Source organism: Boeremia exigua, assembly GCF_020726555.1.
Source record: "Boeremia exigua strain MPI-SDFR-AT-0100 chromosome Unknown C7974scaffold_9, whole genome shotgun sequence".
Classification (NCBI taxonomy): Eukaryota; Fungi; Ascomycota; class Dothideomycetes; order Pleosporales; family Didymellaceae; genus Boeremia; species Boeremia exigua.
This window is the reverse complement of record NW_025763526.1, coordinates 41,321-60,666: the sequence shown is the minus strand read 5'-3', so window position 1 is coordinate 60,666 and position 19,346 is coordinate 41,321. Positions and strand designations below refer to the sequence as shown.

At 53.0% G+C, this 19,346-nt stretch overlaps 5 protein-coding genes across 5 annotated transcripts; 4 read left to right on the top strand and 1 right to left on the bottom strand.

Moving 5' to 3' along the window:
* The first annotated feature begins 12 nt into the window (after positions 1–12).
* Positions 13–1,844, top strand: C7974DRAFT_426149 (ketopantoate reductase PanE/ApbA C terminal-domain-containing protein). Its single transcript, XM_046144510.1, has one exon. The coding sequence runs from the start codon at positions 193–195 to the stop codon at positions 1,780–1,782; it is 1,590 nt and encodes a 529-aa protein (XP_045994375.1). The 5' UTR covers positions 13–192; the 3' UTR covers positions 1,783–1,844.
* A 54-nt stretch (positions 1,845–1,898) lies between these two features.
* C7974DRAFT_222932 (uncharacterized protein) lies at positions 1,899–6,633 on the bottom strand. The gene is made up of 3 exons (XM_046137203.1): positions 6,168–6,633; positions 4,730–6,065; positions 1,899–4,682 (listed from the first exon to the last, which is right to left on the bottom strand). Exons 1-3 carry the CDS (start codon positions 6,181–6,183, stop codon positions 2,009–2,011), a joined length of 4,026 nt encoding a protein of 1,341 aa, XP_045994374.1. The 5' UTR covers positions 6,184–6,633; the 3' UTR covers positions 1,899–2,008.
* Positions 6,634–12,495: 5,862 nt separating this feature from the next.
* C7974DRAFT_222868 (putative pectate lyase E) lies at positions 12,496–13,828 on the top strand. Its single transcript, XM_046137201.1, has 3 exons — positions 12,496–13,155; positions 13,206–13,265; positions 13,316–13,828. The coding sequence occupies exons 1-3, from the start codon at positions 12,903–12,905 to the stop codon at positions 13,732–13,734; spliced, it is 732 nt and encodes a 243-aa protein (XP_045994373.1). The 5' UTR covers positions 12,496–12,902; the 3' UTR covers positions 13,735–13,828.
* Positions 13,829–14,860: 1,032 nt separating this feature from the next.
* On the top strand, positions 14,861–15,794 carry C7974DRAFT_316378 (mitochondrial metallochaperone Sco1; the record flags this gene model as incomplete). The annotated part of the gene is made up of 2 exons (XM_046138557.1): positions 14,861–15,617; positions 15,670–15,794. 2 exons carry the CDS (start codon positions 14,861–14,863, stop codon positions 15,792–15,794), a joined length of 882 nt encoding a protein of 293 aa, XP_045994372.1.
* A 356-nt stretch (positions 15,795–16,150) lies between these two features.
* Positions 16,151–18,805, top strand: C7974DRAFT_222833 (uncharacterized protein). The gene has a single exon (XM_046137200.1). It carries the CDS (start codon positions 16,650–16,652, stop codon positions 18,750–18,752), a length of 2,103 nt encoding a protein of 700 aa, XP_045994371.1. The 5' UTR covers positions 16,151–16,649; the 3' UTR covers positions 18,753–18,805.
* The last annotated feature ends 541 nt before the right edge of the window (positions 18,806–19,346 follow it).

The following is a 19,346-nucleotide window of genomic DNA, read 5'->3' as shown; positions in this document are numbered from 1 at the left end:
ACCCACACGCCGCCTCGTCCGTCGCACAGCTGCTGGTGCGCCCGCCGTCCACGCCGCCGCCGTCCACGCCGTCTCTCGCCGCCGTCCAAGCTGTCTCTCTCGCTCGCCCGCTTCTTCCCCAGGCTGCGGCCTCGGACGCCCCGCCCGCGATGCCTTAGCCCGCGCACGGCGGCCCTCACGCGCCGCACCTTCATGGGCAGCTGGACGACCCGCGACGCCGCCGACGCGCCCGGCGCACACAGTCAGAGTTCGCCAGGCCCGTCCGCCCGCCCCGCCGACTTCTACCGCGCCACGCCGGTGCTGGACCGCCGCGTGCACATCCTCGGCGTCGGCAATGTGGGCACCTTCATCGCGCATGCTATCCGCGGCGTGCCCAACCCGCCGCCCGTCACGCTGCTGTTGCCTAGCTTGGGCCGGCTCAATGCCTGGCGCGACTCGCCGCAGCGCCTGGCCCTGGTCACCGACGGCGACACGGAGCTGCGCGACGGCTTCGACGCCGAGCTGGCCATCCCGCGCCTGCGCTTCCACGGCAAGGAAGTCGACCTGGCTGCCGCCGACGGCGCGCACCAGCCGCTCGACGGCGAGGCCACCACGCCCATCAGCTCGCTGGTCGTGTGCAGCAAGGCCCCCGTCGTGCTGCAGGGCCTGGCCGCCGTGCGCCACCGCCTGACCAAGGACTCGGTCGTGCTGTTCATGCAGAACGGCATGGGCATCGTCGACGACGTCAACCGCGAGATCTTCCCCGACCCGGCCACCCGCCCCCACTACATGCTCGGCATCAACTCGCACGGCCTGCACGCCCTCCCCGCCACCCCCTTCACCACCGTCCACGCCGGCTTCGGCACCATCGCGCTGGGCATCCTGCCGCACGAGCGCGACCGCAACCCCGCGTCGCCCTACGCCCCGCGCGCCCCCATGCTCCCGCACACCGCAAACACCACTCCCCCTCCCCCTCCCCCTCCTCCCCACGACCCCTCCTCCCCCCCGCCAACCCCCGCCTCCACCCCCTGGACCCCCAACGCACGCTACCTCCTGCGCACGCTCCTGCGCACCCCCTCACTATCCGCAACCCCCTTCTCGCCCCCCGATCTCCTACAACTGCAACTCGAGAAACTCGCCGTCAACTGCGTCATCAACCCGCTCAGCGTGCTGCTCGACGCCCGCAACGGCGCGATATTATACAACTACGCACTAACCCGCACCATGCGCCTCCTGCTCGCCGAACTCAGCGCCGTCATCCTCAAGTTGCCCGAGCTCGCGCACCTCCCCAACGTGGCCTCGCGCTTTGCGCCGGGCAGGCTCGAGACGCTGGTTGTTGGTGTTGCGCAGAGGACGAGCGGGAATGTGAGTTCGATGCTCGCGGATGCGCGGCGCGGGGTGCAGACCGAGGTTGAGTGGTTGAATGGCTGGGTTGTGAGGAAAGGGGAGGAGGTTGGGGTCCAGGCGGTGGTTAATTTCGCGGTGGCGCAGTTGGTGAAGGGGAAGGTGCAGATGATTGCGCTGGAGAGGGGGGAGGGGGTGCCGTTTGGCGAGGGCGTGGAGGTTTGGGGGGGTGTTGCTGGGGTGGGGGGTGCGAGTGGTGAGGCTGCGAGTGGTGAGACTGCGAACGCTGGGTCGGCGAGTGCTGAGACTGCGAACGTTGAGACCGCGAACGCTGAGACTGCGAACGTTGAGACTGCGAACGTCGAGAAGCAGAGTGTCGATACGCCGAGTGTCGATGCACCCTCCACTGGCCCCGCGCCTCCCGAGCCCCCGCTCACCGAGAGTACATCGAAGTTGTAACATTACTATAGACAAATGGATGATTTCATGTATAGCCACGTATATCCGGGTGCTAGTGCTTGCAATGTATGTCATTACAATTCCAACTGACAGTATACGATGTGGTTTGTTGCGCTGCTCCTCCTGTTCTGACCTATGACAGCAGCTTCCGCTATGTGATCGAATATAGCTACAAATGTTGCCTCGGATCGCTTGTAGCTCACTCGGTATTTGAAATCTCGTTCGTTCATACCGGGTATCTCTTGCGCAATTTTTTGATGAGTATAATTCGAACTATCATCGACCATTGATCGCGGCTCGAAAGATCCAAGTACCGATCCATCGAGCTCTCCAAGGCGTCCCCGGCCAATATTCCATCGAAAACAATGTTGTCCGGCCTCATGGTGTCCAACATAGTATCTAGTATCGTCCGAACCAGGGAAGAACAGTCCTTTTCATAGCTATGCTCACCTGCATCCAGTGGGTCAAAGGACCAGCATGCTGCGGACAGGAGTTCGCATGCTCGTGACAAATCTAAGGGGTTGATCTTAAGTTCCTCGTCGAGAAATCTCTTAGTCACCCAGGATTCATTATGTACCATGAAGCAGCTAGTGACACAACTCTTAAACAACAGTCGGAATTGGACAGAATGAATGTAACGATCTTCCAAAATGGAATCGACAAGCTCCGACATTTTTTCTTGAGATGCGGTGGAGAAGAGGGTTGGTATGGCGTCAAGTGGACCACTGAAATCCGCTCCGTTGGCAAGCAGAAGCTGTACTATGAGTTTGACATGATGATCTTCAAGGAGTGAATCGTGTTCCGACTCGTGACATATGATTGCCTTACACAGAGCGTCTCCCCCATCGTTGACATCGACACCCGCGTTGATCAATTGCTGCACTATCGCTAAGCCAACATGCACGCTACTGTCTGGGCTTCTGATTACGCAAATCATTGCTCTGATCATAGCAGTCATTCTGTATGGACTCGAGTAACATGTTTTGGCGGGCCTCGAAACGATGGGTATGGCTGCATGTTGAGCATTGGGATTTGCACCAGCATCGATCAAAACTTTGACAAGGGCTGTGCTACCACATCCAGCGGCCGTCATGAGAGCATTTCCCGTGTGCTCATTGTGTCCATGAATGTTAGCGCCAGCCAGGAGAAGCGATTCGACCATCGACCCAAGATTTGCGAAAGTTGCTGCAATGAGCAAGTGATGATCGCCTGAGACCGCAAGACCCAGTTCAAGTAGAAGTTCGACAAGAGCTTTCCCTTGCTCTACATCACGGAACACAAGTCCAGCTGCTGACTCATGTACTTCCTCCAAGTGGTTCGGATTGGCACCAGCACTGATCAAGGTTCGTATATTCCTTTCGTGATTGGAACCAATTGCCTCTAGGAGTGCTTCATTCAGTACCGAAATCTCGAAGACGGCGTGTTGAAGCAGTGTTCGCATAGACTCTCCATTGTCCTCCTCGCTGTTCCAGCGTGCACATTCTAAAAGTAATTCGTGGGAAGAGTGGTCTATGTTGGCACCGGAACGTATCATCATGTCTACCATGTTACTGGTCCCTCTCTTTGCTGCTACCAGAACCAGCGTATCTGTTGCCTCGAGGTCTCCCTCACCTGGTCGGGTTATCTTCACCTGGCTGTTTGGATCAGCTCCAGACTGCAAAAGCATGTGTACGTAATGCTCACGACCAAGTTCAATGGCGGCCTGGAGAGCGGTTCCGTACTCGCCACTAGCATTGTGTACGCTCTCAGGAGCTGCTCGAAGAAGCTTAGCACCGATGCGTTCATGTCCACGCCAGACAGCCACGTGGAGTGCAGTTCCAAAATAGCCCCATTCAAGATCGGGCAAAGCACCCCTTAACATCAGGAGACTGACCATGTCATAGTCTCCCATGTACGCGGCGGCCTGAAGTGCAAATCCGTATCTGCCTGCCTTGTGGTTGACATCCAGTTCAGATTCGCACTCACATAGCATCAATACTGTTTTGTGCAGCCCAAGAAGTGCAGCCCAATACAGTGCCTGACTACCGTCGTGCCACACGGGCTCAGGGATGTCCGTACTTGCATCGCGCATGCACATAAATCCATTAGGATCGCGAAGGCGTAACCACGCACCACGTACTCGCTCGTTATCCAGAATTTGTAGATGAAAGCGCTCATGTTCACGAAGCGGGCCCGATCTTGACTCGGCAAGTTTTTGATGCTCGTACCAATGATCACAGACATATTCCAACAGAGGAAAGGCTGGAGTTAGGTCTTTCAGATGAGACTGAGTGAGAGGCCAGCCAAGGGCCCTTCCTCTCGGTGCTTTCTCTTCATCAATCCAGATTTTGACTCGATGCTCATTGGTGAAGTACAAGAAGTATGCACAGCACATCTGACTTATGAGGTATTGTGCATTCGATTCCTCCAGTCTGTACCTGGAGATTCCAGTCGTCTGATCTCGCAAGCGACTTGAGATAAGATACTCTTTTACCGAGAAATGCGCAAGTCTGAGTTGTCGAGTCGAAGCATCGATGAACTTGTGTGGCCAGGGCTCTTGGTTTTCGTTAAGACATGCTGGGGGTATTGGCTCCCCAATGAGCACAAAGGATGATATAACGCCCAGAAGACCTGTGATTGCCTCGTATCCACCATCATCAAGGCTTGGTTTGGTGTTGTGTCTAATTTGTATGCTACACGCTTCGGCTAGCTCGGCGACTGATATGGGCCTGGCACTAAATGCGAGCCAGTACAGCGCCCTCTTACTTTCATCAAAGTATTGATCATCGATTGCAGAAAACACACGTTCGTAAGTCTCATCTAATGTCCGGGGCATTTTATGCAGCGCGTCTGAGATGTAGGAAGGCCGAAGAATCTTCAGCCTGCGAATCGACTCGAGTTGCAGTGCTGCCCAACGAAACCTTGAAAACACATTAGTTCAAATATCAAGTTAGTTGATACCACTCACATGCCATCCGACTTGTCGTGGAAGACTCGCTCGATCTCCTCTTTTGTTGCATCTGGTAGGCGCATTAGCGTCTTGTCTGAAGTCAATGCGTCCTTCACAAATATGTCAATATCTGCATTGACACAGCTTTCATCGAGAGCGAGTTGGACGTTACACCAGTCTTGCATAAGATCTTCGATGTCTGATTCCTTGCGGCTAGTGATGAGGACTCTTGCATTCGGGCATGCTTGAGTGATGCGTTTGAATCCTTGCATGACTTCATCTCTCTCCTCTTCCGAGCATTCGTCTAAGGCGTCTGCGACCAGGTACGAAACATTTGCTTCCTTGAGTAAAGCGACGAGAGTTTCCTCGAGACCCTCAACTGATGGCACATGTGGTACACTGGCTTTGTACAACTCCCGAAGTCTTGGTATGATAGGGCGTCCGCGACTCAACTCTGTCACAGTCGAGAGTAACAAGCCCCTGTATGTCTGCTTTCTGGAGTCGGAAAAAGTGAAGTAAAAGAACGCAAGAACAGTTCCGTGCTGAATCGCAATTCGATGCTGAATGTCTTCAATGACCGTGGAAGACAGTACGGTTTTGCAACAGCCTGCCTTGCCGTGGAGCCACAGGAGTGGAGAAGAGCCGGAAAACCACTTTTGATAGTGTTCGCTTTGCAAAAGCCATTCTCCAGTCCCCTTCTGGTGTTTCTTACGAGCAGCGTAGTGTTCGATGTTGTGATCTGGCGCCCCAAGCCAGCTGAGTATCTTTGTGAGTTCGTTGTCGTCTTCCGCAGACACGAGTATCTGCACATTGGCCGCCGTGATGGATGCCTGCGTCTGGGTACTTATCGTGATTGACTCAATTTGCGTGGCCAGACTCGATATTTTGTCAGCTGACTGTTTGACCAAGATCGCTGTGCTCCGAGTCGAATCGCTGTTGTCTAGTAAAATCAACTGTACTGCAAGCCCCAACTGGCGCATGAGGCCCTGTACGATGTTTTTCAGCTTGCTCAGCGTGCCATTTCGAAAGGGATAAAGCAACCGGAGACCTCCAGCTTGAATCTTTTGCTTGTACCCATCTGGGGTCTTGATGTGGAGCTTCTTCGATCGTGCATCCAGCTGCACAACATTATCCTGGCATGTTTTGAGACATTCCTTCGCACGGTCTACAAATGGCGTCCCAGCCAGATCCAGCAATTTGTCTTTGAGGAGCTGGAATGTCTGGTTGAGATCTTTGAGTCCGGTATACACTTCATTTATGTCGTCGTCGTAGCCCTTCCAGTCCCCGTAGTATTTCAGCAGACCTTGGCAGACCTGGATTCCCAAGGAGGCTACTCCAACGGCGGTACCAGGATCTAGATGATGTTAACGATGTTGCATGATCGGCGAAGTATATATTACCCTGCAATTTGTCAGCAGATACCCGAGAGACACATACCGCCAGAGAGATCATACACTCGACTCACTGAACATTGCTGATCAGCTTAAGATGAGTGCAGTACCTCCAAGACGCACCCGCAGAGTCTTACCATCAGTTTAGACACTCGTAAGGGGGTTGGTCTTTGCTTTAGAGATAAGATGAGATGACAGCGGACGTCAAAACGAAGATGCGCTGTTGTTCTGCTTCAGAGATGGAAATCAAACGCCAGCAGATTCAATGCTTGACCCCGCAGCACGTGTCCCAGTCATGCATGTCCGACCCCGTGATCGCTGGATCGGGTATCTGGGCGCACAGGAAGGCTGAAATGATGACCTGTACTACAAGTATGTCCGATATGAAATTTATATCCGATGTGAAAGTTTACGATAAGAAGTACACTGGATGTGGGCAACATTGGGGACGCAAGCGAGGCAAAGGTATCAGCCAATGTACTTCGTGTCTCTCTCGATGCTTAAAGACTTGTTGGGAATGTGGTGCGTCAGGCAAGGCTGAACCTGCTGACAGGGGGTCCTGCTACGCCTCCCGAGGTCAGCCTTGTTTGGTCCGCAGCGCTCTCAATTCTTGCACTGAGCGTATCGGCTGGCAACCAGCTTACAATGAGGTATAGTACCCAGAATCATGTGGCATATTTTCGGCGTGAGTTTGCGTCTCCATCTAGCAGGCTCGCAGCCACAGAGTTTCTTGACAAAATCTGGCCGCGTGGATGCCATGATCTCTGAACGCTGAACATGTAGCCTCGAGGCTACAAAGAAGATCTTTGACAAGAGGCAGTTGGGATTTGTCGAGTTAGGCGGCGTGGGGACGCGGAGAGCGCTTGGTTGTGTCGTGAAGCCGTGGGGCTGCTACATGCCTCTTGCGAAGTGCCCTTTCAAGACGAATCTGTGTCGCAGAGCGCTATTACAGTCTGAATTCATGTCTTGATGGAAATGAAAGAGGGCGGTGGTAGCCAGGAAGTGGTTGCCATACCTCCCGTGCTGTAGAAAGTAGGTTCAGGATGGGCCGTTGTCGGAAGAGCCGGTGACGTCATGTCTCATCAGACATCACCAACATCGATGATACTGCCTTCACGCGCCTGTCAAGGGCTCTTATCAGAAATGCCTCTAGTGAAAGGCGAGAAAGCAAGCATAACAATTCTTCATGGTGCCTTAGCGACAAGATCAATGTATGCCTCAGCCCGCGTTAGGCTGGTGTTGTAATTGGCTATGTTCTCATACTGTGTCCGTGCACCCAACGATCGGAGTCAGGCAACGATCGGGGAACAACAATTACACCCAATTTTGACGCGTAATAATTCAACCACCATGCCAGGTATTAATGATGCGCTTGCAGAGATTCGTAAATTGAACCCTGGCGATAAACCTGTCTATACAAAAATTGCGCTTAAGCATGGTGTTGATCGCAATACTCTATCGCGCGCGCACCGTGGTGTGCAGGTCCCTCGACGCGTCGCCAACGAACACCTACACAAGCTCACTCCACAACAAGAAGAGGACCTTGTGAAGTATATAGAGCTGCTAAGTACCCGTCATATAGCACCTACAAGGACCATGATACAAAATTTCGCGTCTAAGGTCGCTCAAGAACCTTGCTCCGAGAGCTGGGTTACACGCTTCCAACACCGTCACCACGACCGACTTGTAGCCAAATGGACGACCGGCATGGACTCTAGTCGCCACAAAGCTGAGTCTGGGTATAAGTACAAGCTGTACTTTGACATCCTACACAAGAAGATCACCGAATACTCTATTGAGCCTGAGCACACGTACAATATGGATGAGAAGGGCTTCGCGATCGGAGTACTAGGAAGGACAAAGCGCATATTTAGTAGGCGTCAATATGAGAAGAAGGAGGTTCGACAGGCTCGTCAAGATGGCTCACGTGAGTGGGTGAGCTTATTGGCAGCAGTCTGCGCAGATGGTACTGCACTGCCGCCAGGCATCATATTTGCGTCGAAAAACTCCACAATCCAGAGTCATTGGGTGGCCGATATAGAGGCAGAAAACCACCTAATTCACGTGGCTTCTTCGCCCTCTGGGTGGACGAACAATGACATTGGATTAGCCTGGCTTGAACAGGTATTTGATCGTTATACAAAGGCAAAGGCGCGTCGGAGCTATAGGCTTTTGATAGTAGATGGCCATGGCAGTCACCTAACGCAGGACTTCATCGACTACTGCGATAAGAATCGGATTATACTGGCCGTGTTACCCCCTCACAGTACCCAGACGCTGCAGCCGTTGGACGTAGTCTGCTTCAAGCCACTCTCCTCCGCGTACGCCTCCGAGCTGGATGACTACCTCCAGAAGTCTCAAGGCCTATCCCCGTTGACAAAAGGTGACTTTTGTAGCTTATTTTGGCCTGCCTGGGTGGCTACATTCACGGCCGAGCTCGTACAAAACGCCTTCACAGCCACGGGGATAAGCCCACCAAACCCCAACGTTATACTCGATAGATTCCGCCACACAACACCTACTGACTCAGGCTCAGTTGCCTCTGGTTCTACAGCTTATTCAGCAGAAGACTGGCTTAAAGCTTGCACTACTTTGCATGCAGAGGTGAAGGATCCTCGCAGTGTAGGTGCCCGGAAGCTCGGCCAAACTATCCACCACCTATCAACCCAGGTTGAACTCCTTCACCACGAACTAGATAGCTTGCGGCAGACGCTACACAAAAAGCAGAAGCGTCAGAAGCAACCTAGCAGGCAATTAGACCTGCAACAGCATCAGGAGTATCACGGCGGAGCTATGATGTGGTCTCCTCGGGCTATCCGGGAGGCACGGGTCCGCATAGCAGTTACTGAGCGAGAGAAGGAGGAAGAAGAGCTAAGAAAGGCAGAGATGAAGGAGTTAGCAGCTGCTAATAAGCTATACAAGCAGAAGATTGAGGAAGAGAAGCGTCAAAAGCGGGCAAGGGAGAAGGAAGAGCGTGTCAGGATGAAGGCAGAGGAACGCCGAGCAATAGACGCCCGGAAGGCAGCCAGGGCAGCCAGCAAACAGGCTCGTGACTCTACAAAAGCTATACAACAGTCCCAAAGAAGCAAGACTACAACCTCAAAAGCTTCTGCAGTCAAAGTAAAGCCTGCGCGTCGTGCTGTGGGTGCTCGTAGTCACCCAAAGCCTGCCACGCCTCCCCCAGCTCCGCGCACTCACACGACCCGCAGCGGCCGCACAGCCACATTATATAGATAGATTGTATAGAGAATAATGATCTGCTAGGCCTATAGAACAAACCGCCAAATTATTTGACAATAATAGCTATTATATGCGGCTCTACAGCTTCATTTTTGTAGTAGGCCTCAGGGATCGGAGCGATCGTTGCCTGACTCCGATCGTTGGGTGCACGGACACAGTATACGCCAGTTCAGAACACTGTAGTGGAACATATGCCCCTTCTGCCTCTCGCACTTCTCCCAATTTTGCGTTAAGAAATTACTGGGCTGCCATTGAGCGCGCACATGTCCCAGCTCGAACTCAGTTTTACACCTTGCCAGTCAAATCTCTGCTTCAAGATGTCTGCCAGCATGCATCAGCCTTTCTTACTGTTGGTCTGCCCTCTCCTCGCGGCTACGATTCGGGTATTCCGGCGGCGGCGTGCGCGGAATGTCTTCTTTCCGTCTGCATGCCGAAGATGCTGCGGATAATGCCGAAGACGCGGAGCGGCCCGATGGGGGCGCCGGCGTGCGGCAGGAGAATCTGAGAAGAGGAACGACCTACATGCGAGACAAGAAAAATTACGGTATCAAACAGTCTCTCGAAAACCAGAAAACTAAACCTGAACTCGAGCTGAATGCCCACAGCAACCAACGCGTCTTTCCCTATGCCTCCTGCCCTGCGTTAAGCCCCACTCGGGTGCTCATGGCCCAATACCGCAAACAATTGCAAGAGCACAGCGTCTACTATAGTGGGAGGCGTAAGTAATGTAGGTGGAGACTAGAGATAGATTGGTGTGGCTGGTGAGTAAAGTTTGCTTATTTTTAAAGTTACAGTTCTGCACAGAGCAGTTAGAGGCAGAGTCTTGAACGTTTGTCAGGATCGGCGACTCCCCTGTCGCCGGTCTCCACCTACGTTACTTACGCCTCACACCACAGCAATCCGTATTTGAATGTGCAATTGTGATTTCCAAGCTGACGCAGATCTCAGATGTAATAACACTAGCAAAGTACCCTGAGGGCACCGAGAGGCTATACTTCTGTACACCTCCTTACTGCAACAAGCCATGGACCCGCAAGGACCATTGAGACCGACACATGAAGACGTGCAGAGTGTCAGCGGCCCATAATACGTGAATTGATGGGAAAGTGGGCTGGAGCAGGGGCATGGAAGTAGCAAGGATTCAAGACGGTGATGCAGTGGTATGTAGACACAAGGGTTTTGGATCCAGGCAGTTGTACAGCATTTAATGATTTGGGTTTCGACCTTATGAATTGTTGCCTGTGTCATTGACTTTCTATCTGAGCTTTGCGCTCTCTGTGATGCTCTGATATTTGACAGCGTTCCAGTGCCGTTTCTGGTGTGTAGACTCCCTGTTGTCGGCCGGGGAAGGCCATTGGGGACGGTGTGACTGTGCGTATAGGTCCTGTACGTGTACAGTGACATGTCGTAGCTTAGAGATGGGATCGCCAAAATGCATCTCATTGGAGTGCCCTGATGACACGTGGATCAAGACAGCAGTCTCGGTGGGATGTGCCGGGGTTTTCCAACTGTCTCGCGCAGGCTTGTTCCACGAGAATTAGAATCTAAGGGATCATCATGCAGCTTTGGCAGCCTTTGGATGCTATTTCTGCGTTCTAGTAAATAGCGCGGAGTATTGCAAAGTCATCCTTCAGGAGCAGAGCGACCGGCATCGGTAAAAGCGATTCCCGGGCGATTAGGATGGCTAGAGGATTGTTGCGGGCCTCAACGTACAGCGCAGCAGTCGTTCGACGAGGTGGAGACGTATTACTGGAACATGGGCTGCCCTGCTTGCTTGAAGGCGTCAAATGTGTATGGTGGGCCATCAATTGCGCACCTGGGTGCCAAGATCAAACAGCCAAGGTGACTTGCGGCTGATCCATGGATATTAGCTGTGACACGCGTTGCGGCTGCCCCTAAATCCGGGGCGAAAGTTCGTGTACCCAAACGAGCAACCACTTCGGCAACAACTTCGCCGTACGGCGACTGAGACTTATGACCGAACTACTGCCACGCAGGGGTACCTTGCATCGTCTTTCATTCATGGGGTCACTTGGTACCAAGAGACAGAGAATCGGGACGAAACGCTGGTCAACTGAGAGGCGAGAGCGGTGCGTACCGTATCCGTTGCTGGGTAGGTAAGTATCTAACGGGCGGCCAGGTGTGCGACCCCCCCCACCCCCCCCCCCCCCCCCCCCCCAAACAAATATACACACACACACACACACACACACACACATTGCCAAATGACCAGCCCGATTTGACCCGTAACGTAGGACGCCCTACTGTAAAAGGACTTCCTGTGTAGTAAATCTCAGGTGCCTATTTACGATGTGACAGAATACCTGCAGTCTCCAAACGCAGACGTGGAACCGGCGGAGTGCGCAGCGCGTCTCGATTACATAACAGCAAAATGGTAGGTACGTACTTGCAGTTCCTGAAGCCGGAGAATGCTTGGCACGTCTCGACCAAGAACAGAAATTAATTGTGTACGAAGTAGGAAGTGACAGGGAAGAATCGCCGATAATCGGATAGCCGCCGGGCAGGCTAAGTAATTCGCCCACGATGGCGTGGTTTAGGAAGTGGCGGAAGCTAACTAAGGACGTCACATGCAGGGCCGCAGCGCTAGGTAATCTATGGTACCGGAAGATTATCAGTCCGTGGCGTTTGTTTTGAGTTAGAATCTTTTTGTTGTTTGCTACAGGCCTGCCCCAGGATACTTTCCACACAGCCACTTACTACAGTTACACAATGATTTTGCATTAGTATCCATCATAAAATTGTCGCGGCAGAAATACATAGGTTTTACTACTGACCAGACACAAAATGATAGGTATTCACGTAGTAACAGCTGTCATACCCACTGCTACAGTGTAGCTCAAGTTCGTGTAAATTGTCAGGGTTCCATAGTCAGTGTCCGTCGATTCCGGTAGACACCGACTGTACTAAGGACACTGGAAGAGCAGATCGTATGATGCAGGGCCGATATAGATCCGCTCAAAATGTTTGCCCTCTCAGCCAGTGTATCAGCCAAGTGACGAAGGATGTAAGGTACGCTACTTTCCAAATATCGAGGTCTACACTCAAGGACAGCCTAGAGCGAATGTAGCTAGGTCTTCAGTATCACCAGTTGTTCCAGAACAAACCTATAGTACACCAAGGCACCGCGACGATAACATCGGCCTTGGTACAACTTCGCAAATGTCCACAGACTATCTGTTTCACCAAGAGATCTTTGCCATTCCAGGGTTACCTAAGCTCTGGGAGGCAATGTACTGCCCTTTGCATGGCTAGGGCATGGTGTGAGGCACTCTGTAATACGAGATGCCATCGTGGTCCAGTGAACCTACTGGCCGCTGCGGCGTAATACCTGGTGAAGCGGTGATTAGTACCAACAGTGATACTATCAGGCTACACGTGTCGTTGAGGGTCTTCAAGCGACGATGCTGATGTATTTAAGCAGTGCGGTCTGCCACTTCTAAAAGACCACCAGCTTCATCAGTATCTTCACAGCCATCAGATCCTAAATCTTCCAACCTTCTTGAAAACTTTCTTCAGAGACAGTCCAACTATCTTTCGAGATGCATTTCACTACCCTGACCATTGCCACTCTTGCTGCGAGTCTGGCTTCTGCCCAGACTCTCAACATCCCAGCCCGAGTTGGCAGTGTTCAACGCGCCTCCAACCAGTTGATCTCTGCGAACAGGGACTTTGGCAACGCGGAGTTTGACAGCGGTGTCGCCTGCGACACCGGTGAGGGCGGTCTGCCCGTCTTCAGGATCGCTGATGGTGTGACCATCTCGAACTTGATCATCGGCCCCAACCAGGTTGACGGTAAGTTCAATCCGCGCTGCTTCAAAAAACGTGTCACTAACTCTCTCCAGGTATCCATTGCCTGGGCCGTTGCACTATCAGGAATGTCTGGTTCAGGAACGTCTGCGAAGGTGCGATAGCCTCTTTACCAATTTGGAAGCCTCACAACTAACTCATATAGACGCTATCACTGGTCGTGGCGCCGGCGACATCTTGATCGAGGGAGGTGGTGCTACAGGCGCCAGCGACAAGGTTGTCCAGCACAACGCCCGTGGTCGCATTACCATCCGCAACTACACTGTTACGAACTCTGGCAAGCTTTACCGCAGCTGCGGCAACTGCTCGAACAACCAGGCGAACAGCCCTCGCCATGTCACCATTGAGAACGTCCGCGCCAGCGGTATGACCTCCGACCTTGTTGGTATCAACAACAACTTCGGAGACACAGCTACCATCTCCGGATCCTGCGGCAGCAACAACAGCGACGTCTGCGAGAACTACCTCGGTATTGAGTCCGGTAACGGTGATGGCGGTGCCCGCAACAACAACAACGGATGTGGCGGTGCCCAGGGAACTCTTGCGACCCTCCCGGCCTGCTAAGCAGCTACATCCATGGCCATCTCACAGGAGAGTGAAATATTGCAGCATGTATACATAGAGACGTTATCAACTCAGCTTGAGCGCAGCAGAGCGGATAGTACCAAAGTCTAGATAAGAAGAGCAGGCGTGCTCAGACTATAGTGTTGTAGCATCAATTTAAATACTTTGCTTTCAAGTTTTCGAACCTCTCACACCTGCATATAACAATATTTTACTTCCATGTAGAAGTTTAATCAGAACATAAGTGAAATCTACTCTCCAAGTCTAAATTTTGGTGTAGACATGGTTGCATTCTGCCTTCATGTCCTTTCAACATGCTGTTTCATTATCGAGGTCTTGAGGGCAACAAACCGTTAGCATTATGTTAGGCCACACTTCCGGCACCGTACTCTCACGCGGTGCAACAACTGATCACTGGTACGTCTGCTCATCGCTTTATCAACCGGAACACAACGTAAGACGTTGGAATTTAATCAGTCAAGGAAGTCCCCAGTGGAAGTCAAACTCGCTGTCGGCAGAGAAGCCGTAGCAAGGTTTTACTCATGAAGTATGCGCATCTCAGGATAGTAGGACGATGTTGAGCTGGTATATGGAAGAATTGAGACGTATATAGTAAGCAAAATAAGACAGAGAAGTGTTCAAGATGTGGATCCTATGCGAGGAGCTGACTGTGTATCTCTGTCAGTGGCGGATTTTGGTGCTTGCTCGGCAAGGGCGCTCGTCGCGCTGGACCCGAGTACTTACCATCTCATGTGGAGTTCCAACTGGGTCGACGAAGTGTTTGGAGTCTCTATTCCAACTCTCAATCTGTGCAAGCGTACATTTGCCTGCACATCACTTTAATCTAGTGCCCGAAGTAATTCTTCTTGGTGGAAAAAGCGTTATTGTGGTTAGAATAAGCATAATCGCTAAAATTCCACACTCAAGCGATACGATGCAGAAAGACTTGTCTCATTGGTCCACTCATCTCGATCATTCGATGTTGGTGTTGGGTTGAGGCAGGCCGAGGCGACGATGTCATTCGATTGGCCCGTGCGACTGGTGGTGCTTAGAATCGTCAACGAAGCTCCCAAAAAGTTCCAGCAACACCACTGTCATCACGTCACTCTGTCTCCGCACGCACATCATGGCAGCACCGAGCAGATGCACCGCGCGCGCTGCAACTGCGCTCAGGGGCAATGCGACACCGCGCGTCGCCACCCGCACATTCGCCTCCAAAGCCGCCAGCGCGCCATCGCGAACATGCCTGCGCCAGGCCCAGCGGACAACTGAGGCCCGCCGGCAATTCTCGAACACGTCCTCCCGCCAGAAGCTCACGACCATCGATCAAATCAAGGCGCGCAACAAGGGCGGCCCCTTCAACATCACCGCGGCCCTGCTCTTCATCGCAACCGGCGGCGGTCTCTGGGCGTATTTCACATACGAGAAGGAGCGCATGGCGCGTAAGCGGATAGCCGAGCAGACCAAGGGTGTCGGCAAGCCCAAGGTTGGCGGACCGTTTGAGCTCGTCGACCAGGACGCCAAGGTCTTCAGTTCCAACGACATGTTGGGCAAGTACTCGCTTGTGTACTTTGGCTTCACGCATTGCCCAGATATCTGTCCAGACGAGCTCGACAAGATGGCGCTGATGCACGAGAAGGTCAAGGAGAAGTGCGGGGACGTGCTGCTCCCAATCATGATTACGTGTGATCCGGCGCGAGATAGCCCGGCGGTGCTCAAGGAGTATCTGGCCGAGTTCCACCCAGAATTCATTGGGTTGACAGGGAATCACGAACAGATAAAGGATACGTGCAAGGCGTATCGCGTGTACTTCAGTACGCCGAAGGAGGTTGCGCCTGGGCAGGACTACCTGGTCGATCACAGCATTTACTTCTACCTGATGGGTGAGTCGCGATCAAATTGTTGCGGTGTGAGAGTATTGGCTAATGCGTGCAGACCCTGAGGGCGATTTCGTCGAAGCGATCGGCCGCAATTTCACTGCCGACCAGGCCGCCAAGGTCATTGCTGACCACGTCAAGGATTGGGAGAAGCCGCTGAAGAAGGAAAGGCGCTGGGAGTAATCCAGATCGCGAACATTGTACTTGTATGATGACTGATCGTAGACTTGTACGAAATATATGTAGAATACGCAGAAAAATCGACCAATCACGAGGACGCAAGCCGCAACTCCAGGATTGACGATCTTGTTCGCAACTTGAGCTGCAGTAACATGTCCACCCACAAATATCGCTGGAATCATGCAACTAGGTATGCCCAGAAAAGAGGCGGTGAGGCGACATTGGACAGCGGCACCAAGCAAAACGAAGCTTTCCCAACACTGCCACACTGTCAGCATCAGCATGTCGCGCTGACCGAGACAGAGCCGCGATAGATATGGATTGAAAAGCCACATATCTTGGCAACTCACCTGGATTCTTGGCTCTGCCTCCCGCCAGCTTTTAGCACGCGACACAATCCCGTGCAGCAAATCGCCAGAGCTGGACGCACTCCTACTGTACTAAGGGAAATCTGCTGGTTGTGATGTTCAGCTGGAATCATAACGCCCGCACTAGCGTGATTGGAGAGATGCGGATCGTGGCGCGCCGCCGACCCTTCGGGATCGCCTAACCACCAATTGGCAGCCACCCTAGAACGCAAGTATGCATCGTCGCTGCACAACTTGCGGGATCAGCTTTCAGCTTCAGCATGTACGCCTGTGCATGTGGACTAAGTTTGTCTGGATTCGGGGGACGAGATATATGTTGGCAGTTTGGGGGCCACACGAATATTTGTCGTTTGTCTTACATCCAATTTCCACGTCTTACAGCTGTGCCTCGCCCCTGCTGGCAAGGCGTGCCACCTTCGTGTCTGGGCCCACCGCTTCAATCGTGCCTCCTCTTGGTACTTCTTCACATCAACTGACTTGAGTCGTCGCAATGGAGCCCACAACACCAGTACAAAGCGAACAAAAGCAAGCCGACCAGGACACCTTGGCAAAGCTCACTTCGCCTCCGACTCCTAGACTCACTGATACTATCGAGACTGCACAGAGTACTACCGATGTGCGGAGTACGAACGAGAAAGGCAGCGTGAATGACACATCCACATCATCATCAGAGTCTTACAAGAAAGCACCCAACGTCGAAACAGCCGAACTCGACGACGATGACAGCAGCGAAGATGGTATTGACTGGAAACCTGGATTCCGCCAGCGCTTCCCATGGATCGGCTTTTCGGGTTTTGTCCTTATTCTCTTTGCGACTGCTGCCGCTGTTGGCGTTCTTGGTGCATCGGATCAAGAACGCGTCAAGGACTGGCCCTTCACGCGCTTTCCCGTTCAACCTAACGTCCTCATCAACATTGCGAATCAGTTCCAGAATCTAGGCCTGATCACATTCATTAGTCAGGGCCTGGCCATTGCGTGGTGGAGGAAGGCCATGCAAGGCAGCTCCCTGGGTACATTACATAGGAACCACGCCTACTCGTACAGCTTCTACTCTATCGTAACTTCAGGTCGACACTTCAACATCGTCGCACTTGCAGCGTTGATGACCAAGTTCGCCGTTATCGACAGTACACTCTTCCAGAAAGCGACCAAGACCATTGTCACTCAACAGGTCAACTACAAGAACGTAACAGTAACTGGATGGGTGGAGACTAACTGGCCGGCAAACAGTGGTGGCATTCCTGGAGAGGATGGAGCGATCAAGACTGTCGATACAGCATGGGCTGGTGTGATCAACGCCTACAATGGGAAGATTGCGAATGGCAAAGTGCATGACACTCTCGGTGCCAAAGCCTCGTTCTTCGACTGTCCTTTCCGACAAGAATGCAGTGGATCGTTCAAAGCCCTAGGATTTGCGTTTAACTGCAACACCACCAATGAATACGTCAACTACGGCCTGCAACATCGGAGTTCATCTGGTGGTGTCAACGCCACATATCCGCTATGGGATCTCTCTTTCAGCCCTTCGTGGGCATCGGAAACTAAGCCATACGCCAGTATCGATATGAACATGATGTTCGTTGATAGTCATGCTGGTGCCAACAGCGATGACTGCCCCGGCACCCTCACACAACGGACATGCCAGATCCGACCCGCCATTGTCGAATATCCCGTCACAGTAATGGTGCCTTCTGAGGAAGAACTTAAGGGCGGAAACATTGTTACTCACGTCAAGTTCTACACAGACAACGCTACACACGCATTCGGAGAACCCATTACCTCGCAACAGATCGATCATCTCAAGTTTCTGGAGTACGTCGACCTCAATGAGAAGTTCAACGAGACATCCACCATCGGCGCGCTGACCTACGTGCTCAATAACCTCTACTCCTCGTCCGCAAGTCTCACATACAATGACGACTGGGACATCCAAATGCGCGGCGGGCAAGCACAAACAACCTTCTTTGTTGACAAGGACACGGACACCTTCAGCCGCTGCTACTACCACATCGACCAGCCCGGACTAGACGACCCAGCCATCGAAGTTCTCCGCAAAATAAACACACTCTCCTTTGTCACCGCCCTGTACCTTAAAGGCCAGCCCAACGTCGCGGTGTCCAACCGCACCCTCGAAGGCATGTCCTCGCAATCCGCGGTCAGCAGCGTTACCGGCATCGTCGAAGAATACATCACCGACTTCAACTACGTCGCCGGCGCGCTCGTCGCCACCCTCGTCACCATCCTACTCGTGCTCCCCGTGTACTGGGGCTTCTGGCAGCTGGGCCGCAAAGTCACGCTCGGCCCGCTGGAGATCGCAAACGCCTTCAACGCGCCCATCATCAAGCCCGATAACGTAAAGGGCCAGCACGGCGACTTCGAGGAGGTGCTGCAGGAGGTCGGCAAGCGGCGCGTGCGCTATGGGCAGCTGAAGGATGCGCCGCCGGGCAGTATGGGCATTGCGGAGCCCGATCACGTTGTGAAGCCGAGTTATCGCGAGTCGCGGCGCTTTACGCGCGCGCAGCAGGGTGTAGCTGGGGTCGGGGTCGGGGCGACGATCGGTGGTGTTGCGGCGGTTACACTGGGAGCACGATAATGATACTCGTGCGACGCAGTTTTGCTTTTAGCGGGCGTTTTTGCTACCTTGGACTGAGAATCTGGAATGACTCCCCAAGAAGTGTTTTCGCAAAAGTATTGCGATGCTATGTTAGTATGATTTTACACAATACTATAGCTATCAGCGACGATTCTATACTCAACTCCACACCCGTGTTTAGAGTGTTATTGCATTGCATGCATGTGAGAAGTTTGAAATTGTAACAGCCTCCCCTTGTGCAGACGCCAATCAGAGTAGCCGCGAGCATTTCGATAACGCTCCACGGCTAAAACCTACACAAAAAGCTGAAACATAGCAGGCTGCTGCGTCCTGACGCCTCGAGCTGGACTGATGAACCTTCAGCACTTCCACAGCGCCGCGCGAGGTCGCTGTAAAGGATCGGCAACCGTGCAGTGCTCGTGCGTCGATTGAAATTGGGACTCTGAGTGGAACGGCGGGCGGGGCTCAAGGTAACCCAGGTCTGGCATTTCGTGCTGGACCACTGGTGGGCGGAGGGATTCTCAGTGGCGCTTGTTCGACCTAATGCTTAAGCGCGCTGAAGGTGTTGAGTGTGCTGGACCTGGCGCATAAGAG